Source organism: Leucoraja erinacea, chromosome 7 (assembly GCF_028641065.1).
Source record: "Leucoraja erinacea ecotype New England chromosome 7, Leri_hhj_1, whole genome shotgun sequence".
Classification (NCBI taxonomy): Eukaryota; Metazoa; Chordata; class Chondrichthyes; order Rajiformes; family Rajidae; genus Leucoraja; species Leucoraja erinaceus.
Window position 1 is genome coordinate 56,090,392 of NC_073383.1, and position 25,880 is coordinate 56,116,271.

At 41.3% G+C, this 25,880-nt stretch overlaps 1 protein-coding gene across 11 annotated transcripts in view; it reads left to right on the forward strand.

Moving 5' to 3' along the window:
* Nucleotides 1–25,880, forward strand: part of LOC129699036 (R3H domain-containing protein 1-like) — a 194,664-nt gene that overhangs the window by 153,531 nt on the left and 15,253 nt on the right. For all 11 annotated transcript variants that reach the window (XM_055638628.1, XM_055638631.1, XM_055638635.1 and 8 more), the window contains 2 exons: nucleotides 20,038–20,207; nucleotides 23,869–24,013. In XM_055638628.1, the coding sequence (XP_055494603.1) occupies nucleotides 20,038–20,207; nucleotides 23,869–24,013 (315 nt within the window). The remainder of the gene's footprint in view (nucleotides 1–20,037; nucleotides 20,208–23,868; nucleotides 24,014–25,880) is intronic.

Below are 25,880 nucleotides of genomic sequence, written 5' to 3' on the forward strand. Positions count from 1 at the left end.
TTCTTGTAAAATTGAGCAAATCTTTTATTGATATCATTAGGTAGTGTTAATAATTCCCCTCTATCGGATTTAATCTTTAAAATTGCATGATCTTTTTCCCGTTTTTTCAGTTGGCGTGCAAAACGTTTATGGGGTTTATCCCCAAATTCGAAATGTTCTTGTTTTGTAATTTGGAATAATCTTATAATCTTCTCTGATAATAATTTATTTAGCTTAAATTTCAGTATTAAAATGTTATTATGTTTATCCATAGTTGGGTCTTTAGCATTATCTATATCTAGTTGTTTGATTTGTTCTTCTAATTGTCTTTGTTCATTCTTATTCTTTTTGTTTTGAAAAGCTTGATACGAGATAATGACTCCTCTAATAAATGCTTTGAAGGATTCCCATAATAAAGTGGGCGATATATCTGGTGTATCGTTTGTCTCAAAAAATAGGTCCATCTGTTTCTTTAGATATATACTCCCTTGTGGGTCTTTCAGAATTTGCGAGTTAAACCTCCAGAACGATTTGTTCGTAGACATTCCTTCTAGTTTAAAAACAAAAGTTAGCGGGGAGTGATCTGAAATCGTATTGGTGTGATATTTAGGGTTCATAGTATAAGGGATTAGTTTTGTATCCACTAGGAAGTAGTCTATATGTGAGTATGTTTTATGTACCATTGAATAAAACGAGTATTCCCTTCCAGTCGGATTCGCGATCCTCCAGACGTCTGCTATATTTGTATTTTTTTTATATATGTATTTAAGTTCACTAGTTTTAGATTTCATATTACCTCTTTGTTTTTGCATCGATTTATCTAAGTACGGATCTAAAACACAGTTGAAGTCTCCTCCAATTATAACATTTTGGTAGTTAAATTCTGCGATTGTATTCAGGATTTTATTAAAAAATTGAGGATTATCAAAATTGGGCGCATATATGTTTACCAAAGTGATTGGCGTAGTATGGATCTCTCCTGTAACTATAAGATATCTCCCTTCCTTATCTGATATAATGTTCTTTGATTTGAATGGTATTCCTTTGCGAATAATAATTGCGGTGCCTCTGGATTTCGAAGTATATGAGGAGTGAAATGTTTGGCCTATCCAATTTGCCCTCAATCTGATCTGATCTTGATGTTTAAGGTGCGTTTCTTGTAGAAAAGTGATGTCCGTGTTATATGATTTCAACTGAGCTAGTATTTTGCCCCTTTTAATTGGTTCATTAATACCCCTTATATTCCAGCTACACAGTGTGATTCCTCCCATTTTCTTTTGTTTATCATCTTGCATTTTCTCTGATTTTAATACCCTTATTTATTACGGTGCATCCATACCTCAGGACTCTGGATATTTGGGAGGCGTTTATATTATTAACTTCCTTGGTAGATCCCTTTTGCGATTTTCCTTGAAAAAAAGCACATAGTAGTGACATATTGTGATTTAAAAAAAAAAATGGAACAAGTAAAATTACAGTGTCTGAAGTATTCGACACTGTAGTGCGTGTCCCATGCGTCTGTGGGATTTGACATCTATTCGACTTCCGAAGTTGATGTTGTACAACTAGCTCCGCTCCTTTTATTACTCTAAACCTAAGAAGGCGGTGCCATTTCAAAATCAATTATATTTCACCCAATTACACTATACATATATATATATATATATATATATATATATGAAATATATATATATATATATATATTTCATTCAGACTTATCAGATTTGTGTTCAGCTACTGTGAAATTTATTTATCTAACACTTTCATCTACTAATTATTTATAATTAGTTATACCTTTAATAATAGTAAGCTGTTAGCTGTAAGAGTTAACCAGAAACAGGCTCCTGGAATTATGCCAGGTGCCTGAGTCTCCTCCCTTCTCAACACGAACTACATAACACTTAACCTTTCAGTATTATCTACTTTAATTCTAAAATTTGTTATCTCTATATACGAGCTAGTCAGTCTTATTAGCAGATTATTACATTTTGCCCATTATATAGTTCAGGTTAGTTTCCATTTATATTTCTATATTAGTATTGTTAATTATTATTAATTCTCTATATTTTGTAAAGCTGTTTTAAGATCTTAAACCGCCATTTGTCCTTGTGATGTTTTCCACATTCGGCTCTGCTGTTCATCTCTGCGTTGCTTATCAGTCTTTCCTTCATTTTGAACAAAGAATGTCCTTGAGTTGAATTCCAAAGCGTCCAAAGGAGATAAGGTGTCTAGACCAGCGCACGTGGAAATGCTCTTCCATTTTAAACTTTTAGAGAATGGTGTTTCTTCCCTTATCTTCAGGTGTTCTCTGTGAAGTAATAAAAGGAAATAAATTGTCCATATCGTCCTGCTGCCTTGATTAATCTTCTGTTTCTGCCACTATCTCTTGGGCATATTTATAAGATGCGTCCGAATTAGTGAAAGTTTTCTCTTTTCCCTTGAAAGTAATGCGCATCCTGGCTGGATAAAAAACGCCACATCTGACATCTTTAACTCCATGGAGAATCTGTCTTGTCTGTGCGAACTTTCTTCTCTTTTGCACAATCTCATAGGGATAATCCCGGAGGAGTTTGATAGTGTAGTTTCCAAAGGTCATCTTCACTCCATATTTGATTTTTTTCATCAGTTCTTCAAGTGCTGAAATGTCCCGAAGTTTGTCGTGGGTGGGCTGGATCTGCTTGTGATCTTGGCTTAAATCTAGGTATTCGATGTGCCACTTCAATTTCCAGTTCCACAGGTAAATTGAGTACATGTTTGATTAAGTTGGCAGTGAACTCACGGGTGTTGTTCCCCTCTGCCCCTTCTGTTACTCCCAGTATTCGTAAATTTTGGCGTCGTGAGCAAGCTTCGAGATCAAGACATTTATCTGAGGCTTTCGCCAGTTGACTCTTGAGGCTGTCTAGTTCTAGCTTCATTCCCTGCATATCTTCAGCCATTTGATCAACAATTGTTTCCATGTCTTTTATTTCAGTTACATGTGAAGAAACAATTACATGCACAGCCTCAAACTTCTTAGATTCTTCATCCCCTTTATTAATTCTCCCCATTAGCTCTGCATGCACATCCTCAATTCATTTTTGTATAATGCCAATGCAGTCAATAACTTTTTGATTACCAGCATTGATGTTCGACATATTTTCCATCAATTTAACATTAATATTTTCCATCATTTTTGAGTTTCCAGCCTCAATATCCTTTCTCAGTTCTCTTACCGAGTTCTTTATCTCCTCCATTTCATTTTTCTCCTTAGTAGCCATCTCAGTCTTGGATCTTGTAGCCATTCCAGAATCCACTTCAGAGGTCTGTTCTTCAGTTTTCTGTGTTTTCAGCAGTTTTGAGATTGTTCTCTGAGGGCTCTGAGCTGAAGACGGTTTTTTCATTTAAAATCCTTTATCCTCCGTTTTAAATCACAGCGCTTACTGATGACGTCATCAGTGCGACGTCCCGGGGCTCCGGTGAGTTTTTGAATTGGTCCCGACCTCCAGACCCGATTTTAACGCGAAAAATCGCGATTTTACAGCAGCGGAGCTAAAAGTTGCGACTGCTAGTCCAGCATAGCGCCACCGGAAGTCCACATTAGGGGCAATTTTACAGAGACAAGTTAACCTACAAAGCCATTGCGTCTTTGGGATCTGGGAGTTGAGAAGTTTGGGTGACGTTTCGTGTCAAGACCCTTCTTTTCAGACTGAAGAAGAGTCTCGACACAAAACATCACCCATTGCTTCTCTCCAGAGATGCTGCCGGTCCCGCTGAGTTACTCCAGCATTGTGTCCATCTTCAAATGATGTCACGCGCTTCAGGCGGCTGTGCGTATGCATGTAATCGCGCCCAACCTTTGCGGGACCGTCGTGGCTCAACGCGACCACGAGGACGCGTAATTTGCGTGCCAAGGACACGTGTAGGACAGGCCCTTAAATCATTCGAATAATAAAAACTTGGATGGTAGCATGTTAAGAAAAATCGTATGAATGAATGAATGAATGCTTTGTGAAAGTTTTTTTCGATATATTCTTAAATTGTTTCAGTCCTTTTAAAATAAAAAAGTACTTTTCCAAGTGAATTGATGAAATTCTGTATTGACAGCACTCGTCAGTTTGGAAACTTCTATCCAAAGTACCAGATTGAAATTTAACAGTATCATATATGGAAAATAATTTGCCCTTTATACATTGATATTTTTTTGATATTCTTCTTTCACTAATTGATTAGCATTTCTTCTCAGTTTCCTGCAAGGTTTAATTAATGCCGAAATCTTATCGAATCAAAGGACAAAGAACATTTATTATCACATACACCAATTGATGTAGTGAAATTTGACTTGCCATTGCAGCACACAAATAAAGATAAGACACAACATCAAAGAATTTAACATTAAACATAAAACCATCCCCCCACAATGGTTCCCACTGTGCAACATATTTCCAAATACAATTACCATTGACCTGAATTATTTAATATCAACAGAATTGAACTATTTTTACTGTTATGTGCAATTACATATAAAACAAGGCAATTACTGCAGTTGTGTCAGAAGGAATGCAGATGCTGGTTTAAACTGGAGATAGATGTAAAAAGCTGGAGCAAATTCAGCAGGTCAGGCAGCATCTGTGGAGAAAAGGAATAGGTGACGTTTTGGATCGAGGCTCTTCTTCAGAGTCAGGGGAAAGGGAAACTAGAGATATCGATGGTGATCCAGAGAGATATAGAACAATTTGAATAAAAGATATGCAAAAAGTAATGATGATCAAGGATAGGTGGAGTTGTCTTGGTATGGATGGTACTAGCAATATCCTGGTACCATCCATCTCCCTCACAGCAGAGGATTAATGGTCATCTTATCACCAGCATACTATTGTCATCTACACACAAGCAATATCTTCCAAGATTCTTGCTTCAGAATTTCAAATTGAATATCTCCAAGTCTTTAATGAAAGTTGCAAGATCAGATTTGATCCTGAACACAGATCTTTTTCTCGTTATCGTTTACAATCTTGGAACTAATATGTGCTCAGAGATTACGCACTTAATTTTAGGCCAGAGAACTTCTACTCCTTTTATAGAATACATTATAAACTCTGCAGTAGATCCACCGTATCCTAGAATGCTCGTGACAAAGTTAAACTATTTTCTAATTTTGTGTCAGTTGTTTCAGATTTGTCATAGAGATATACTACTCCAGGTTAAAACTAAATTAAGTCTTTCAAATACTTAAACTGTCCATTGAAGATACTGTACATCTTTTGATTTGACCATGAACACATTTGCATTAAAATATAAATTGAATGTCTGGTTGAGCTTCTGGATTGTATTTAACTATTTATTTCATAAAGTATTTGAATTGGATATTTGTTAAAGTAATCATAAAATGGAACAAACATTCTAAAGAGATCGCAAATGATGGCAGATCCAAAACATTGACTGTTTCACTTTCCATAGAGGCTGCCTAACTTCCTGAGTTATTCCAGTATTTTGGTTTCTACCTCAGATTTCTTGCAACCACATTTTTTTGTTGTTGTTATTTTCATTCTCAAGAGAATGCTTCTGGTCATGTTAATCTTATAACATTATAGATTAGTTAATTAACTAATTCTAATCTATAATTTGATTAAAATTATAGATTAACTAGACTAAGTGGGACCCGTTGGGTCCTAGTCACACAGGACACCTGGTCCCCCAACGCAACCTGTTGGTGGCGAAACCCAACCCAACGCAACGCAACCCAAGGTGGCGAAAAATCGTAGCGCTATTGTGTACCGATTTTGCAGAAATGTAAAAACAATGCAAACCGGAAGATAACAAGGTCAGCATTTTAGTTATGGGTGGAGGGAGGGAGAGAATGAGAATATGCCATTGAGAACATCAATCTGCAACTGCTGTATGTAGGACCAGTCCAGGCAATCTCATTCCATTTTCACTTTTTTTAATCTCTCCTTCAGGCATCATCCATTTCTCCTTTGAAAGCCACGATCAGATCTATTACTACCAGCAGTGAATTTCAGATCATGAATATTTCGCTGGAATTGGACCTTCAGTTGCAGCTGAACCTGTATTTGATAGATTCAGTGCAACTTCCTAGCTTTTGAACTTTTTGTTTTAATTTAGAGACCTCAGAATTCCTTATTTTTAAATCCCTCAGTTATACAAAATATGTGTGCACATATACATCCAAAGCTTAGACTTTGCACCCACTTTTTTTTCATAGGAAACACCACTACTTGGCTGAATTAAATTCAACATGTTGAAATTATCCATGAGTGCTCGGATCCAAAAACCAGGCCACGTTTGTGGAGGCAAATTTGAGTTCTAACATTTTGTTGCAGTTTTGCAATTGAACCTCAATTGTAAAGTTAGTTGCGCAGTGTGCAAATTCAATAATGACTATTGTTAAACTTGTTTATTCTGAAAAGGTTTTATCATATTTAATGATGTCCCAACATTTTGTTTATGATTGGACTTTGTTAATTGAAATGAACGAAAAGTGTAGAAAACTGATTAAAAGAAAGTGCATTGACAGCTCATCTCCAATGTGCAGACATGTTCAGTTGAATTATCCCAAACTATTAAGCGAGTTCGGTATTCCGACTGCGCATGCCCAGGTCATAGGTCACTCTCTATAAACATTCTCTGCAGCTGTGGTGCTGCGTTGTGTGCAGGTTGGCGTTTCGTCCGTGGTCGGGGTTCGGCCTGGGACTCCGGCGCTGCAGGTGCTGTTGATTTGCAGCTGGGCCGTCCCCATCCCCTCCTGGGTGTCCCGTCCCTGTCTGGGGTGGTCCTGGGCTGGCGGGGCAGTGACGGCCCCGGACTTGCAGCCAGTGGGGGGGGGGGGGGGGGGGGGGGAGGCGCTAGCTCCTGCTCGGCTCTGCCTGTCCAGCCGGGTTGGCCTGGAGCTGTGGCTGTCCCAGACTTGCAGCCGGCGCTGGCTCAGGCTTGGCTCTGCCTGTCCAGCCGGGTTGGCCGGGTTGGCTGGCAGCCGGGGCACAGGCCTAGAGCCGGTGGCGGCCCCGAACTTGCACCCGGTGCGGGGGGGGGGGGGGGGGGGGGGGAGGCGCTAGCTCCTGCTCGGCTCTGCCTGTCCAGCCGGGTTAGCCTGGAGCAGTGGCTGTCCCAGACTTGCAGCCGGCGCTGGCTCAGGCTTGGCTCTGCCTGTCCAGCCGGGTTGGCCGGGTTGGCTGGCAGCCGGGGCACAGGCCTAGAGCGGTGGCGGCCCCGCACTTGCACCCGGTGCGGGGGGGGGGGGGGGGGGGGGGGGGGGGGAGGCGCTAGCTCCTGCTCGGCTCTGCCTGTCCAGCCGGGTTAGCCTGGAGCAGTGGCTGTCCCAGACTTGCAGCCGGCGCTGGCTCAGGCTTGGCTCTGCCTGTCCAGCCGGGTTGGCCGGCAGCTGGGCTGCTGGCCTGGAGTGGTGGCGGCCTCGGACTTGCAGCCGGCACGGGGGGGAGGCGGAGTTGAGCTGGGATCGGCGCTTCTCCACACTGCTGTGGGTCTGGGGGCCGCTGCTCCGAGCCAGTGTCCCGTCGGCTCAATGGCAGTTCGGCAGCGCTTGCGGCGCCGGGGACGTAGGTTCGATCCTGGCTGCAGATGAGGCATGGGTCTGTGCGCGTGCAGCTGCCAAGAATGTCTCTCCGCCGGTCCAGTCCCCCCCCCCCCCCCCCCCCCCTCCCACGTTTCCCACTCGCATTTGTACCTCTATCTCGCTGCTCTCCCGCTACCAGGCAGCCCTGTTCCTCAGATTAAACATATTTTTACACATAAATCATGAATAAAGATAAGATTTTATACAAAGTGTATTCAGTCAGCGCTTTGATCGCTTTTTCTGTATAGCGAGTGACCTTTGACAAACCCCATGATTCCTTGTGTTTTTCGGAATACCGAACTCGCTTATTAAAGTTACAAAATGGGATTCATCTTTTTAAACTGCACTGCAGTTTCCTGTTATAATGTTTTACGAATTAGGATGCCTGGTGGTATGAACCTTGAATGTGACAAATCCCTATTATGACAACATGGTATCAAATTCAGCATAACTACATTACTTTCATGAACAGTATCTATTCTTTGTATTCCAAAGTGCCAACCAAATAGATTTTATTTTAGGATCTAGATTCATGGAATAATCATTGTACTCTTAAAATAAAATATGCAGTAACTTTGTTTTCTTAGTTTCCTTTTTTAAGTGAACTAATTTGGATGAGGATGAATGACCTCGGCAGCTGCTCTAGTGAACTTGTACTTACACGGGAATTGTTTAGTAATGATTTCACTGCTCTCTCATCTGATACGCTCCCCTATCTTTCCCTGGAATGTGAGTGGTTTGCTTGAGGCCACGATTCCTGTAACAGATAATGAAAACTCAATCTGTCCGGAGCGCACGTCTTCATAGTTGCACTTTGATGAAATCCATTGTTTTGCCTTGACTACCTCCATATAATGCTTAATGAATCTGAGTAGTAATTTCACCTTTATGCTACATTAGGTAACTTGAGGTATCTTTTTTTAGAAAATGGGTATCTTTTGATTCATGTGTTATTAGTGTGTTGATTAACATGTGCATTTACTGAATTATTACAACCATTTTGAAACCAAATAATATATTGGCTTTTAATTTTAAAGGATTTAAATACAAGAGTAAATATGTCTTGTTACAATTAGCAATGCCTTGAGACCACATCAAGTGGATTGTGTATAATTTTGGTCTGTGTACCGAAGGTAAGATATAGTTGTTTTAGATGGAGGGTGGCAAAGATTCGCCAGACATATTCCTACGTCATCGATTTGAAACATTTAAAACATTTGAGAGGGTTGAACACTGAAGGAGTGGTTCCCTTGACAAAGGAGTCTAGAATTTGGTGTCATAATCTCACAATAAGGGTTAGGTCATTTAGGATTGAAATAAGACAAAACTTCTGTGTTCAATGATAGGTGTAAGAATTTCTAGAGAATCAAGGCTTACTAATTGATTGCATTCAAAACATTTAAAAACATTTTGTTTAGAAGAAATATGGGAATAGGAGCATGATGCAAAGTTCAATATTTCATGATCCTGTTGAATGGTTGCGCTTGAGGGGCTGATTGGCCTACTCCAGCTATTACTTGTACCGCTATTACTTTTGACACTTAAGCGTGGCTTGTTTCCAAAATGGTTTCCTATAAAGATGAATGTCACAAGATCAGCATCTTGAACCTTTTTCATTTCCTTCTTTGCCCAGTGCCTGTAGAGAACTGAAGTATAACTCTTTATCCCACCCTTTGTGGCATCTGTAATTGGCAGGGGCGAGATGATGCTGCTGGGCAAAAATTGCAAGAGCTGCAACAAGGGAGACTGGGAGATCAGGAATATGTCCTTAGCATATAGGAGGCCCGTACAAGACTTATAACAGCAAGGAAGACGCTGTTTTTGAATGTGCTTATATGTGCTTTTAGGCTTCTGCACAATTGGAGAGGGGAGAAGCAAGAATGGTGTGAGTGGTCATTATATCCTTTGATTGCTTTCCCAAAGCAGCGTGATGTGTAGATGCTGTCGGAGGGGGAAACTGGATGGACTGGGCTACTTTCATAACTCTTTGCAATTTCTTGCTGCCTTGGGCCGAGTGCCTATCCTATCAAACATAGAAACTGAGACAAATAGGTGCATGAGTAGGCCATTCGGCCTTTCGAGCCAGCGCCGCCTTTCAAATTCATGGCTGATCATCTAAAATCAGTACCCTGTTCCTGCTGTGATGCTTCTGGATTGGATGATTTCTGTTGTGTTTCTGTAGAAATTGATGACTCATTAGAGACATGTCTCATGAAGAAGTAGATAAGTCGGTGTGCTTTCTTGGCCGTAATGTCAATGTAGCTGAACCAGGATAAATTGCTGGTTAGTACATGTACTGACTAATATGAAGCTTTCAACCATCTTAAGTTCAGCACAATTGACAAAGATTGGCTTGTGTACTCCACCCTGCTTCTAGAAGTCGATGGCCAGCTCCTTTGTTTTGCTGTTTTAGAGAGAGATTGGTGTGATTGACACCATGCTACTAAACTCTCTACCTTCTTCCTGTACTCCGTCTTGTTATTGTTCAACATCTAGCCGACAATGTTGTCGTCATCTGCTCTAAATGGAGTTAAAACAGAACTTGACTTTGCTGTCAAGAACGTATAGGGTCTAGTGAGGAGCTGAGAAGGCAGTCTTGTGGTGCACTGGTGTATGGAAATTATCATGGGGCGTGTTTTGTCACCTATTTTTACTGATTGTAGTCTACGGGTCTAGTACAGGAACTATTTGCAGAGGTTGGCCCTTGGTCCAGGGATTTAGAGGCGAGCTTGGTTAGGATTATGGTGCTGAAGACTGAGTAATAGTCAATATATAGGAGTCTGATATAGGTTTGAATTGAATTGAATACATTTTATCAGCCAAGTACCGTGTTTCCTGGCAATGAAAATGTTCCCCCATTTTCAGTTGTTAAATTTTGGAAAAAGGCTGGCGGGACACGATCAAGGGTTTGATTTAGTCCAGGGGTCGGCAACCTTTTTTGCATGTTTGTGAGCGGATGGAGATCTGCAGTTTCCAGATCGCCTGCGTGCCCCGGGACTGGCTGCAGTTCCCAGATCCCTTGCGTCCCCAGGACTAGCTGTAGTTCCCAGGTCGCCTGTGAGCCCCAGGACTGGCTATAGCGCCTATGTCGCCTGCGAGCCCCAAGACTAGCTGCAGTTCCCAAGTCGTTGCGAGCCCCGGGACTTCCATAGAGCGTCTTCACCCCCGTCTAAAAGTCGACTGACTGCCTACCGGAGAGAACAATCTGCATGCGCGTTTTTTAAAAGATTTTTTAAAAGCCTACTGACTGCTTACGGAGAGGAGAACAATTTGCGCATACACGGTTTTCACACACTAATAGTGCAATAATAATAGTCTATTGTAGTTCAGAGCTTATATGAGGTTGTCACGTTTAGTAGCCTGATGGCTGTAGGAAAGTAGCTATTCCTGAACCTGGATGTTACAGTTTTCAGGCTCCTGTACCTTCTTCCCGATGGCAGTGGTGAGATGAGTGTGTGGCCAGGATGGTGTGAGCCTCTGATGATGTCAGCTGCCTTTTTGAGGCAGCGACTCCGATAAATCCCTTCAATGGTGTTGGACTGGGCAGTGTTCACAACTTTTTGCAGTCTTTTCCGCTCCTGGACGTTCAAGTTGCCGAACCAGGCCATGATGCAACCAGTCAATATGCTCTCTACTGTGCACCTGTAGAAGTTCAAAAGAATCATCTTTGACATATCGAATCTCCGTAATCTTCTCTGGATGTAGAGGCGCTGATGTGCTTTCTTTATAATTGCATCAGTGTGCTGGGTCCAGGAAAGATCGTCGGAAATATGCATGGTGCGTCTTCATTGCCGGGAAATACGGTACTTTATTAAGAGATATGGATTTTGAAGACTTTATAAAAGTCGACTGACAGCTTACACAGAGGAGAACAATCTACGCATGTGTGGTTTAAGATTTTTTAAAAGCCTACTGACTGCCTACCCTGAGTAATTACTCATGGCACATGCCTGGTATATAGTGAGTAGAGCAGGGGGCTGAGCACGCAGCCTTGAGGTGCTCCTGTACTGATTGTTACTGAGGATGAAGTATTTCTGCCAATTCGAACAGACTGTGGTCTTTGGATGAGGAAGTCGAGGATCCAATTGCAGAGGGATGAGCAGAAACCCAGTTCCATGAGCTTGGTAACCAGCTTGGAGGGGATGAGGGGCTTGAACGCCGAGCTGTAGTCTATCAACAACAGCTTGACGTAAGTGTTTTTATTGTCCAAGTGGTCCATGCGGAATGGAGAACCAGTGAGATCGCATCCTCCGGGGACCTATTGTGACGGTAGGCAAACTAGCAGGTCGAGGTACTTGAGATAGAGATTGATATGCCCCATAACCAACCTCTCAAAGCACTTCATCACCACGCACCTTAGTGCCACTGGTCGATAGTCATTGAGGCACATCACCTTGGGCACCGGTATTATTGATGCCCTCTTAAGGCAGGTGGGAACCTCAGACCTCAGTCGCGAGAGGTTGAAAATGTCCGCAAAACCCCAGCCAGTTGGTCTGCACAGGTTTTGAGAACTTGACCGGGTATACCATCAATTCAAGACGCTTTCCGAGGTTTCACTCCCCTGAAGGATCTTCTGACATCAGCCTCCGTGACTGTAATCATGTAATAATAGGTAATCTGTTTCCTCAGCCTAGTACTGATCAACTTTTTGTACTGGGTCCTCGTGCTTCAGTTTCTGCTTCGAAGCAAGGAGTGGGACCTTGGCTATGATGAAAGAGGCATCAGGGTACTTAATTTCAAGAATTTTCATACAGTGTATAATGCATCTGGTTCACGACCACATGGGGCAGAATGTAAACAACAGTCATGATAGCCAAAATGGTTTCTTGTTGCAGGTGGTAGTGATGGTGGTATTTCATTAAATATTTCTAGAGAGAAGGTACTCACCAGGACCGCCATGTCAGAGCACCATGATTTGTTGATTAGGAAGCAGATCCCTGTGCCTCTTACCTTGCTTGAGAATGCCATACGGTCCATCTGAGAACCCTTGGCACACTCAGGCAAAACAGGTGTGAGCCATGTCTCTGTGAAACAGAGCACACACAATCCTGCCTGCCTAGGTACAAGTTCATCCAGCTCAATTTCAATTTGTGTTGAGGCTGCTTTAACAAGAGTTTAAACTGGAAACTGGATCTTTCAAATGTTTAACCTGATTGTGTGGACTACAGGCAAGAATGACACATCTAATGAGATGAGGAAGTGGCATGAAAAGAATGATGGCCAAATGGAACATGGTGTTACCCTGTACTAGTATTTTTTTTTAAATGTCAATTAAACTAGGAATTTGGCAAGATATTTCCCTAATTAGTGTCATATTCATAATTAAGATGTATCCTGGGTCCTTTTGAGTAGATAAAATACAGAGAAATAGATAAAATAGTGTGAGGAAATGTTTTTGTTTGCAAAAAGCATTGGAAATTGATTGTCATGGCTTTCAAAAGGAAATTAGGTATTTGAGGTAATTGTAGGCAAATTGTTCTAGGCAATTTTCATGTTTCCTTGCAACAGAAGGAGATAATTTCAGCCTATCAAGCGCATGCAGCGCACTAATTATCCCGATCGCCGACAGTGCCCTCCATAATGTTTGGGACAAAGACCCGTTCTTTATTTACCGTATTTCCCGGCAATGAAGACGCTATTTAGGTTGGGTTGTTAGCTCAGAAATATATACTTGGCTATCCCTCAGTATAGCAACATCAAGAATGATGTTGTTATGCTGAGGGATAGCCAAGTCTATCCCTCATTGCTGGCAGCTGATGAGAAGCGGCTGTAAAAGGTCAGCGCTGCAGGGGGGGGGAAGAGTTCCTTTCACAGCATGTGGGGAGTCTGGCCCGGGTCAGCACGGACAGGAGCGTTGCGAAGGAGGGGGTCGGGGATCATCCCAGCAGCTCACTCACTCACCGCTGCCGCGGCGCTCCAAGCGCGGAGCCACGGCATGTGGCCGGGGAGGGAAGTAGCTCGGGTGGCTGCGAGCGGCCGTCGGGACCAGACAGTGAGGGGACCAACTCAAGAGCAAAGATCCTAGAGTGGAGCAGGTCGCAGCCACCTGAGCTACTTCCCTCCCCGGCCACAATGCGGTGGCTCCGTACCCGGAGCGCGGCAGCAGTGGTGAGTGAGTGAGTTGCTGGCATAATCCCCGACCACCTCCTCAACGCTCCTGCCCGTGCTGACCCGGGCCAGATTCCCCACACGCTGTGAAAGGAACTCTCCCCCCAATTGGTCCCTTGAACTAGTATTGTCATTCAATAAGATCACAACTGATTCAACGTGTCCCAGTGTGCTCCTGTTTTTCCCACCATCTCTCCACCTGCCATCACCCTCCACCCCCCACCCATTCAGTCATTCAGAATGGAGGAGATTTGGAAGCCTTGGGTAAATTCTGGATAACCCTAGTGGTGAAAAGTTACCAGTGGGTGGTGGGATTGGTCTTGATCTTACTGAATGGTGGGTGGGCTCAAGGGGCCGAGAGGGAGGAGTAGGGAGAGGGAGGGATGGAGAGGGAGGGAGAGAGAGCAGAGACTGAGACATGAGAGCAGGTTGAAAAAACAAAGACAAAGAAAGCTGTTGGAGGCAACGAAAGCTGCCTTGCATAACACTGTACAAATGAGTAACAGAAGCAGGCCGATACGGTGTAGTTACATAGATCTGTTTTGCCGTGTTCTTCTTTGCATTGTTAACATGTGTCCGCGAAACAAAATTGACAAATAGCACGCAGGAATCATTTTTGAAAATTTCAGGAAATACCATCAAATTCCAGGAAATTTGGCATTCTATTTAAGGAAAAAAAATGTTGGAGTGTGGAAGCACTTTGTGGCACCCTCTTCAAGGAATCTGTGGCAACTGAACTGGCAAGCACAGCAAAGCTCTTCGGCCAATTAAATAGGATAATTCTCATTGAGGTTATGCAGTTCAAACCAAAGATCATAGAGCGGAATAACCCTAGTGGTGAAAAGTTACCAGTGGGTGGTGGGATTGGTCTTGATCTTACAGAATGGTGGATGGGCTCAAGGGGCTGAGAGGGAGGAGTGGAGAGAGGGAGGGAGAGAGAGGAATGGAGAGGGAGGGACAAAGAGAGGGAGGGAGCAAAAGGGGGAGGGAGACTGGGAGGGAGAGAGGGATCTAATGCACTGATGTGCAGTGCGTAACGGCCGCCATCTTGGAATGCTCAAACCGACTTCCTGTTTCATTAACATACCACTCGGCAATGGAAAAGTAATAACCCCCCTCTCCCCCTCCCCCTCTCTCTCCTCTCTCTCTCCCTCTCTCCCTCTCTCCCTCCCTCCCTCCGTCTCACCTTGGCATTCCCGGAATCATTTGGCGTTTTGCAAAGCCAACTGCATCTGCAGTTCCTTCCTATTGAAGAAGAACCTTGTCCCGAAACAACTCCTAATGCATTCCCTCCACAGATGCCGCCTAGCCCGCTGAGTTCCTCCAGCACTGTGTGTTTTTTATTTAACTCTGAAATTGAAGATAGACACAAAAATCTGGAGTAACTCAGCGGGACATGCAGCTTCTCTGGAGAGAAGGAATGGGTGACTTTTCGGGTCGAGATCCTTCTTCACACAATCACAAGTACTTTCACCGACGAGAGTTCAGTTCCGTCTGAAGATGGGTCTCAATCCGAAACGTCACCCGTTCCTTCTCTCCAGAGTCGCTGCCTGCCCCGCTGAGTTACTCCAGCAACAGCAAACCTAGTCGGGATCGAACCCAAGTCTCTGGTGCTGTAAGACAGCAACTCTACCGTTGCACCACCGTGCCTCCCAAACTATATGCCAAACTTTAAAGTGCTGAACAAGTTGCTATGAATCTATGTGTAGGAAAGAAATGCAATGCTGGTTTAAACTGAATATAGTCACACAAAATCTGGAGTAATTCAGCGGGACAGATTGCATCTCTGAAGAGAAGATCGCGACCTGAAACGTCACCACATCCTTTTCTCCAGAGTTGCTGTCTGATCTGCTGAGTTACTCCAGCTTTTTGTGTCTATCTTTACGATTAATCTATTCAGTTTCCTTCCGTTTTAGCATGATATTGGAGAATAATTTTATATGTAAATCTGAACCAATTTTTTCAAAAGGATATAAATGTTCGATAATCATTGATACTCTATTAATGCTTGTAATTTTCTGATCCAAACTATTCCAAAGATGTATGGCTTTGTACGGCCTTTTTAAAACAATGCACCTGATGTGTAGGGAATGATTGAGAAAGTGGGAAAACTTGGAACTAGTGTGAACGGTTGATTGATGGTTGGCATGGACTCAGTGGGCCTGTTTCTATACTGTATCTCTAAATAAAACTATATATAATTTAATGACCCTGTAGAATTTGAAATAGTCATGCAAACTTGCAGTGAAGCATGAAATTGGTCATGAGAAGATTAGAAAAAGCATTTTAAGAGACAGCAAAAATCCCCCTACCTCTTATTACCATATCAGAAATAATAATCCTATCCATACAATGACTAAAAATGCCTAAACCAATTCAGCTGTAAACTGTGAAATCCAATAACCTATTTGTGACTAGGTGAATAAAAATATAATTATTGATTATTTTGAGATATCTTACAACAACATAGCTTTTCCACCTTTATTTGTTCCTAGGTTGGATTAAAAATAAATAGCACTGTAAACAAAGCTTATGAATTCTATTTCCATTCCTATATACTACATATACATTACCATTTACATTTGTCACTAGCTTCTAATTAATATTAGCAACCTATTGTTGTAGTAGTTGTTGCAGACTGCACATGTTTCTTCCTGAATCATGAGAAATTACTCATATTTAAGAAATAACTAATAAATATTGTACCAGTGTAGTCTTCTCTGGATGAGCATGTACATAAATTTATGTAAAACGGCAACATTTGAACAAAATTATTTTGTTCTCCTTCGGTGTGGTGCTGCGCTCTGAGAACTCCGCTCTATGATCTTTGCTGAGAACAAAGCTGGCAAAGCATTGTTTCTCTTTTACAATATCTATGATGCACATATGTAAGTTCTGGTTTTCAATCACTGCTGTGACATCTGGTCAGAGTTGGAAACAGTAGCTATTGAAAACACACAGCCATAAACATTATGGACAATTGTAAACGACATCTGCGCCGCCGCATTTTTGAAAATTTCATACAATGAAGTGTACAATGAAGTGCTCTACTGTATGAAGGGTACAGCAAAACATGTACTTCCAGAGTGGTCTATCGTGTTGTTTCTTCAGCGGACCACAAATTTATTTTGAGAGCAAACCATAAAGTGCTGGAGAACTCAGCAGGTCAGGCTGGATCTATGGAGGGTCAGAAGAAGGGTCTCAACCCAAAACGTCACCTATTTCTTCTCTCCAGAGATGCTGCCTGACCCGCTGAGTTACTCCAGCATTTTGTGTCTATCTATGGAGGGAATGGCTAGGTGACATTTAGGGTCGGGTCCCTTCTTCACACATTTTTTAAGGGGTTGGGAAAGATCGAAAATTTCACGTATTTAAATATGTTGTCACGAATATAACTAGTAGTGTGGGAGAAAATTCCATAATTGCCACATACATACCCAAAAGTAGAAATGTAGAAAGTTACAGTGTGTAAAAAAAAAAGATATTACAAGCTTTGTAGTCTCCTTGTACGAATCAAACGGTAAATTCAAAATTCTATATTTTGAAAATGGGCGAAGGAAAAAGTAGCATGTTCTCTAGAAAGGCTTATCCTAAAATAATTGATCAGAAGGGTGTCATTTTCAGTCAGGACGTCTGTATCATTCAGTCAGTGAGCTGTAGATGTGGACGCCATGACGGTAATCGCAAGCCCATCAAGATGGCGCGATAAATTACCCATGAAGTACTACGGAGCAAAATGATCATAATATGATTCGTTTTAATCTGCAAGTTGAACAAAGGGGACTATGAAGGCATGAGAGGGGAGCTGGCCAAGGTAGACTGGAAAGGGATCCTAGCAGGAATGACGGTGGAACAGCAATGGCAGGAATTTCTGGGCATAATCCGGAAGATGCAGGATCATTTCATTCCAAAAAGGAAGAAAGATTCTAAGGGGAGTAGGAGGCTGACAAGAGAAGTTAGGGATAGAATAAAACTAAAAGAAAAGATGTATAACACAGCAAAGAGTAGCCGGAAGCCAGAGGATTGGGAAACTTTCATAGGACAACAGAAGGAAACAAAACGGGCAATACGGGCTGAAGATGAAGTACGAAGGGAAGCTGGCCAGGAATATAAAGAAGGACAGTAAAAGCTTCTTTAGATATGTTACGGGAAAAAGAGTAGCAAAGTCAAATGTGGTACCTTGAAGGCAGTCACAGGTAAAATTATTATGGGCAACAAGGAAATGGCAGAAGAGTTGAATAGGTACTTTGGATCTGTCTTCACTAAGGAAGACACAAACAATCTCCCAGATGTACTGGAGGACAGAGGATCTAAGGGGGTAGAGGAACTGAAAGAAATTTTCATTATGCGAGAAATAGTATTGTAGGCTAATGGGACTGAAGGATGATAAATCCCCTGGGGCTGATGGTCTGCATCCCAGGGTCCTCAGAGAGGCAGCTCTAGAAATAGTGGACGCATTGGTGATCATTTTCCAATGTTCAATAGATTCAGGATCAGTTCTTGTGGATTCCTTGTGGATATGTGGAGGATATCTAATGTTATCCCACTTTTCAAGAAAGGAGCGAGAGAGAAAACGGGGAATTACAGACCAGCTAGCCTGACTTCAGTGGTGGGAAAGATGCTGGAGTCAATTATTAAAGAGGTAATAATGGGGCCTTTGGATAGCAGTAAAAGGATTAGTCCAAGTCAACATGGATTTGTGAAAGGGAAATCATGCTTGATTAACCTTCTGGATTTTTCTTGAGGATGTGACAAGTAAAATGGATGAAAGGGTGCCAATGGATGTAATCTAGACTTTCAGAAAGCCTTTGATAAGGTCCAGCACGGGAGACTGGTGACTAAAATTAGAGCACATGGTATTGGGGTTAGGGTGTTGACATGGATAGAAAATTGGTTGACAGACCGGAAGCAAAGAGTAGGAGTGAACGGGTCCTTTTCAGAATGGCAGGCAGTGGCGAGTGGAGTGCCGCAAGGCTCGGTGTTGGGGCCGCAACTGTTTACCATATATATTAATGATTTGGAAGAGGGAATTAGGAGCAACACTAGCAAGTTTACGGATGACACAAAGCTGGGTGGCATTGTGAACTATGAAAAGGATGTTAGGAGATTGCAAGGTGACTTGGGCAGGTTGAGTGAGTGGGCAGATGCATGGAAGATGCAGTATAATATAGATAAATGTGAGGTTATCCACTTTGGCGGCAAAAACAAGGGGGCAGATTATTATCTCAATGGGGTTAGGTTAGGTAAGGGGGGGGGGCAGCGAGACCTGGGCGTCCTTGTACACCGGTCACTGAAAGTTGTCTTACAGGTACAGCAGGCAGTGAAGAAAGCTAATGGAATGTTGGCCTTCATAACAAGAGGATTTCAGTATAGAAGTAAAGAGGTTCTTCTGCAGTTGTACAGGGCTCTGGTGAGACCACATCTGGAGTATTGTCTACAGTTTTGGTCTCCTAATTTGAGGAAGGACATCATTGTGATTGAGGCAGTGCAGCGTAGGTTCACGAGATTGATCCCTGGGATGGCGGGACTGTCATATGAGGAAAGATTGAAAAGACTAGGCTTTTATTCACTGGAGTTTAGAAGGATGAGGGGGTATCTTATAGAAACATATAAAACTATAAAAGGACTGGACAAGCTAGATGCAGGAAAAATGTTTCCAATGTTGGGCGAGTCCAGAACCAGGGGCCACAGTCTTAGAATAAAGTGGAGGTCATTTAAGACTGAGGTGAGAAAAAAAACGTTTTCACCCAGAGAGTTGTGAATTTATGGAATTCCCTGCCACAGAGGGCGGTGGAGGCCAAGTCACTGGATGGATTTAAGAGAGAGTTAGATAGAGCTCTAGGGGCTAGTGGAGTCAAGGGGTATGGGGAGAAGGCAAGCAGGGGTTATTGATAGGGGACGATCAGCCACGATTACAATGAATGGCGGTGCTGGCTCGAAGGGCCGAATGGCCTCCTATTTTCTATGTTTCTATATGTAAGAATGGGAAATTCATATTTGGATTATGAGAGATAAAATGGCAGGCTGAAAAATGTTTTTGCTTAAATCTCCAATGTTTTAATGAATCAAATTCTACAATTCTATGTAAATTATTGGGGCTAGATATTAATATCTAATTATCAATTATTTGCCTTTTTAAAAATAAATTCACATATTCCCGAGTGCACTATTTGACTTTTTTTTTTAACTATTTGACCGTTTCCAGTCGCTTTAGCTTTTTTTCTTAATTTTTGTTGGTTGTTATATAGACTGAGTTTTAAAATAGTTCTTATGTTTTCTATGATTTGTGGTGCGAGGGAAAATGTAATCAAGACAAAAAATAGGCAACTGCTAATTTGTTCTTGAATGCATTCTAAATTCTCTTTTCTCTTTTCTCTCAGCTGTTGTTTCACCACATGGCAGTGGGATGCTCATGATGCAGCTTAGCATTCCGAACAACCCTCATCCGCGGAATCATTCTCCACCTCAGTGGAAACAAAGTAAATATTTCAGTATGGACCAGAGAGGACACAAATCTGCAGAATTTAACAGCCCAGAGATTACCACACAGGTATGCAACTGGTTGTGTTGTGCATATTTTATATGCTTAGCAAAATATACAATACTTTTACACACAAGATGAATATCTCTTAGTACAGGTTTTGAATATCATAAGACAGCAAATACTGATAGACTTTTTAATTTTAGCAGCAATAAAGTAGTACTTTCTGCAGGATTGCTTTGACTCTATTTTTGCAGCAGAGCCCAAAAACAATATGCTTATCTTTGTTCCTATTACAAGGAGATCAAATATTTTTGAAAGTTACCCTCCTTCCATTATAAAATCATAACTGAAATGTTTCCTGGCGATTGGATAATGTTCAAATCCGTTTGTATCTCAGCAACTGAATCAGTCCATGTCGTATATTTAGACGTGGTCTGATAAAACCAAGAATCCTTGACCTCCTGACCCATAAACAACATCCAGTGAGGATAGACGACAAAACGTCCCCCACAATAATCTCAACATTACGTGTCCCGCAAGAATGCATGCTCAGCCCCTTGGTATACCCTACACATTCATGACCAACCAAATTCTGCTCCAGCTCCATTTACAGGTTTGCAGGTGATAACACTGCAGTGAGTTGGATCTGGAACAATGGCGAGAAGAAGAATAGGAAAAAGATCGAGAGCCTAGTAACATGATGTCAAGACAATAATCTCTCCCTCAAATTTCAGCAAAACAAAGGAGCTGTTTATTGATTTCATTGAAATGTGGTGATATACATGTCCCAATCAGCATCATTCGTGCCAAAGTGGTCGAGAGCTTCAAGTTCCAAGACATATAACCATATAATAACCATATAACAATTACAGCACGGAAACAGGCCATCTCGACCCTTCTAGTCCGTGCCGAACACATAACCTCCCCTAGTCCCATATACCTGCGCTCAGACCATAACCCTCCATTCCCTTCCCATCCATATAACTATCCAATTTATTTTTAAATGATAAAAACGAACCTGCCTCCACCACCTTCACTGGAAGCTCATTCCACACAGCTACCACTCTCTGAGTAAAGAAGTTCCCCCTCATGTTACCCCTAAACTTCAGTCCCTTAATTCTCATGTCATGTCCCCTTGTTTGAATCTTCCCTACTCTCAGTGGGAAAAGCTTTTCCACGTCAACTCTGTCTATCCCTCTCATCATTTTAAAAACCTCTATCAAGTCCCCCCTTAACCTTCTGCGCTCCAAAGAATAAAGCCCTAAGTTGTTCAACCTTTCTCTGTAACTTAGTTGCTGAAACCCAGGCAACATTCTAGTAAATCTCCTCTGTACTCTCTCTATTTTGTTGACATCCTTCCTATAATTAGGCGACCAAAATTGTACACCATACTCCAGAATTGGCCTCACCATTGCCTTGTACAATTTTAACATTACATCCCAACTTCTATACTCAACATGTCTCGTTCAACATAAGTTCAACATGTCTGCAACAACTCTTACTCATTTCTACAGATCCACTGTGGAAAGCATCATAACTTGGTTTGGGAACAGCTCTGCCCAAGACTGCAAGAAATTATGGATGTAGCCCAGTCCATCACACAAACCTGCCTCCCCACATCAATTCCATTTCCACTTCATACTGCCTTAGGAAAGCTGCCAACATAATCAAACACTCTTAACATTCCAATCATTCCTCCTTTTTCCCTCTCCCATCGGGCAGAAGATGTAAACGTAAAAACCAGCAAGTTCAGGAACAGTTTCTGCCCCACTGTTATCAGTCATCTTTTTGTGCACTTTTATTCTGCTTGTTCTCTGTGACTGTAATGCTATAACGTTGTGCCACTTTATTCTGTATTCTAGTTTTTTTTTTCGCTTTGCACTTCCTACTGTACTTGTGCATGGCTTGATTGTACCAAAGTATGGTATGATTTAACTGGATAGCTTGCAAATAAAGCTTGTCACTGCATCTCAATACACATGACCAAAATAAACAATACCAATACATTCAATGGCAATACCATTGCCGGAATTGACAAGAAACTCAATTAGACCATTTATATGAATGTTGTGGCTGCAAGAAAAAATTGGGGTTGTGATTTTCTGCTGAGTGACTCAACTCCTGACACCCCAAGAATTTTCTATCATCTGCAAGAAACAGTTCAGTTCAGTCCTGTAGTGTAGTAATCACTATTTGCGTGGATGAATGGAGCTATAGCAACTCTCAAAAAGCTTGACAGCACTTAGGATAAATTGGTACCCTATTCACAAGCCTAAATTCCTGACATGTATTAATATCCTTTCAATGATTGAATCTTTAAATGCAATAAGTACATTCTGGTTGCATTTAGATAAGTTACTTAATTTCTTTGACTTGATTCCCCCTTTGCCTCATACAGAAGTTTCAATGTAGATCCACAAAATAGATTGGTAACTCAGCGAGGCCACTCTTGATGGCACCTCCCAAACCCATAACTTTGTCCACCATGAAAGATTAGGACCAAAAAGGCATGAGATAATCTTGCTTATTCACCTATCATTCATCGACATAATTTTGAAATATATCTGGAGTTCCTTGTATCTATCATCATTCTTTCATTGCTGTTAGGTTTAAATCTTATAACTCTCCAACAGCACAGTAATCATGCCTTCACCAGAAGGATAATAGTTGTTTAAGAACACAACTAAGCACCAACTTTGAAGGGTAATTAAATGTTGGCCTTACCTGAGGTCCGGATATTGAAAAGATATTCAGAAAAGAAGCTGTGATCGAGTTAGATTAGCAAATTGCAGTGCCTCCACTCATGGATTACCTGTGATTAACTATTACATAGATACATAGACAATAGGTGCAGGAGTAGGCCACAATCAGTACCGCGTTCCTGCCTTCTCCCCATATGCCTTGATTCCGCTAGCCCTAAGAGCTCTTTCTAACTCTCTTTTGAATGCACCCAGTGAATCGGTCTCCTGTGGCAGAGAATTCCACAAATTCACAACTCTCTGTGTGAAAACGTTTTTTTCTCATCTCAGTTCTAAATGGCCTACGCCTTATTCTTAAACAGCGGCCCCTGGTTCTGGACTCCCCCAACATAAGGAACATATTTCCTGCATCTAGCATGTCCAATCCCTCAATAATTGTATATGTTTCTATAAGATACCCTCTCATGCTTCTAAATTCCAGTTACAAGCATGATTATAAAGTTTAGGTCAAAATGAGAGGTATTGATATGGAACATGTCATTAGCCTTGCAGACATTTAACTAAAGAAAAACATTCTGTCCTTGTCAGATTTGTTGTCAATAGAAAATGAAAGTGCAACGAACCAAGAATGCAACATTTGTAGTTCAAAAATTGCTTTGCTCGATATTGTTGACAAACTGTTAGTGAATTTTAAAACTTACAATTCCAGTGAAACAATGAAAAAGCAACTCTATGATGTTTATTGCAATTACATTTTTAAAACATAGAATTAGTGAGTTAAATGATGAAACCTTGCAACGGGTTATTCAATAGAAGCAGAACACCAGATGTATTAGTTTGGGGCCTGCCTCAGTAATTTAATGTTTGATTTTTACCCCTTAATTTAGCTGAAGAATATTTCAATAGCAGATGGAATATTTAGCCATTTTTAATGTTTTTTTTTAATTTTCTTTAGAATCTGATCTTATATGACCTCAAAATACTTGAGCATTTGATTGAATGTAATGTTGACTTTTTTTTTTAAACAGAACAGTCCACAACTGAGTAGTCCTGCTGTATCACCAGCCCAGTCTCCAGCACCACCACCAATGGCAACTTTAAAAAATGTCCGGACTGGATTAGGCCCTCTCCCAATCATGGCACAGTTTCCACGATCTATGGTCCCTGGACAAGGTATTTGTAACAGAAGTACATGACGTTCCATTGTTGTTACAAAAATATTACTTCCAAACATGGAGAACTTCCAGTTTTGTAAATTGGGGAGGTGTAGTTGGGACCCAAAAATGCAAAAGGACAAACAGATTTAGTGAGTGGGAAAATGTGGCAGATGAACTTCAATATTAACATGTGAGGTCATGTTCAGATGCATGGAGAATAAATCAATTTGTTTTTAATTTTCTGAAAATGAGTAACTGTTTAAGGCCAAAGGGATTCGAGTGTGACAGCTAAGATAAATAAAAGTTAGCCATCAGATACAGAAAATATAGAATATTCTAATGATGATTTAGAATTTCATTGTTATGTTTCAGGACACTTGGCAATAAAACACTCTTAGCTCTCTCTTGACTCTTATCTCAAAACAGCTATATTAAAAAGATAGATGTTTTTACTTGTACAGCCTTGGAATGGAGTGTGTCAGACTAGTTTTTCTTTGGATGCAAATTTCACACAGTTAAATAGAGGATTTGCATGAATTTAACTTGTATTTTAAATTTTCAGTGGTGAAAAGCAAATTTAGTTCTTCCAGTCTGAAATCCAGGACCAGGAAGCATGACAAAAACTGGAATCTGAGATTAAAAGGACTGAAAATGTTGCCAATTATAATGCAGTCTGGGAAACTTGATCAATCAAAATTGGATTTGTTTTAAATTTGGTTGGGGATCAAAGATGGATAAATTAAATTGTGACTCAGTTCAATCTTGATGTATATCAGAATGGCAGAACAAGTATGTGGCTAAATTAAAAAATCCTGTTCCTATTATAGATTATCCATCCCCTTAAACTTCTTCTGCTAATCTGTTAGATGAAAGCTGAGCTGTTTTGTTGCACTGTGCAAAAACTTTTTTTTATTACTTCATTTATCAAGAATAAATGTGAATTTAAAATTGGCTTTGCCTACTCATTGTCGGAAAGATATTTGCATGTCACTGGTTGAGAAAGAGATCAGTTATCCAATGCATAGAATTATTTTGATTTATTCACAATTCCTGTGGGAGTCAGCAACCTTTCCTTATGAATTTTGCATTGTATTCAGGAACTAGTCTGTAATATGGTTGAACATTAATTTATTTCAAATGTTAATGCATGCATAGTTGCAGATTGGAAAATAAATTACTTAATCATCTGTAAAGATCAAACCATCAGAGACATTTACACACAAAGGTAGTTTAAAAACTTTCTATAATAAATTATCACAGTTATCTTCTCTGCTAGGGATTGCTGAACGAGGGGGAGACTGTGTTTCCACTTTGAAGGAAATTCTGGTTGTCTTCGGGTAATTTTAGGAAAATTAAATAATTTCGCGAAATTTCTGCATCCTGTCCGCGAAGGGGTCCAATCCGGATGAAAGAGATTAGTTAAAACAAATGTAGGTCCCTTGCAGTCAGAAACAGGTGAGTTGATCATGGGGAACAAGGATATGGCGGACCAATTGAATAACTACTTTGGTTCCGTCTTCACTAAGGAAGACATAAATAATTTGCCGGAAATAGCAGGGGACCGCGGGTCAAAGGAGTTGGAGGAATTGAGTGAAATCCAGGTTAGCCGGGAAGTGGTGTTGGGTAAATTGAATGGATTAAAGGCCGATAAATCCCCAGGGCCAGATAGGCTGCATCCCAGAGTACTTAAGGAAGTAGCTCCAGAAATAGTGGATGCATTAGTAATAATCTTTCAAAACTCTTTAGATTCTGGAGTAGTTCCTGAAGATTGGCGGGTAGCAAACGTAACCCCACTTTTTAAGAAGGGAGGGAGAGAGAAAATGGGGAATTACAGACCAGTTAGTCTAACATCGGTAGTGGGGAAACTGCTAGAGTCAGTTATT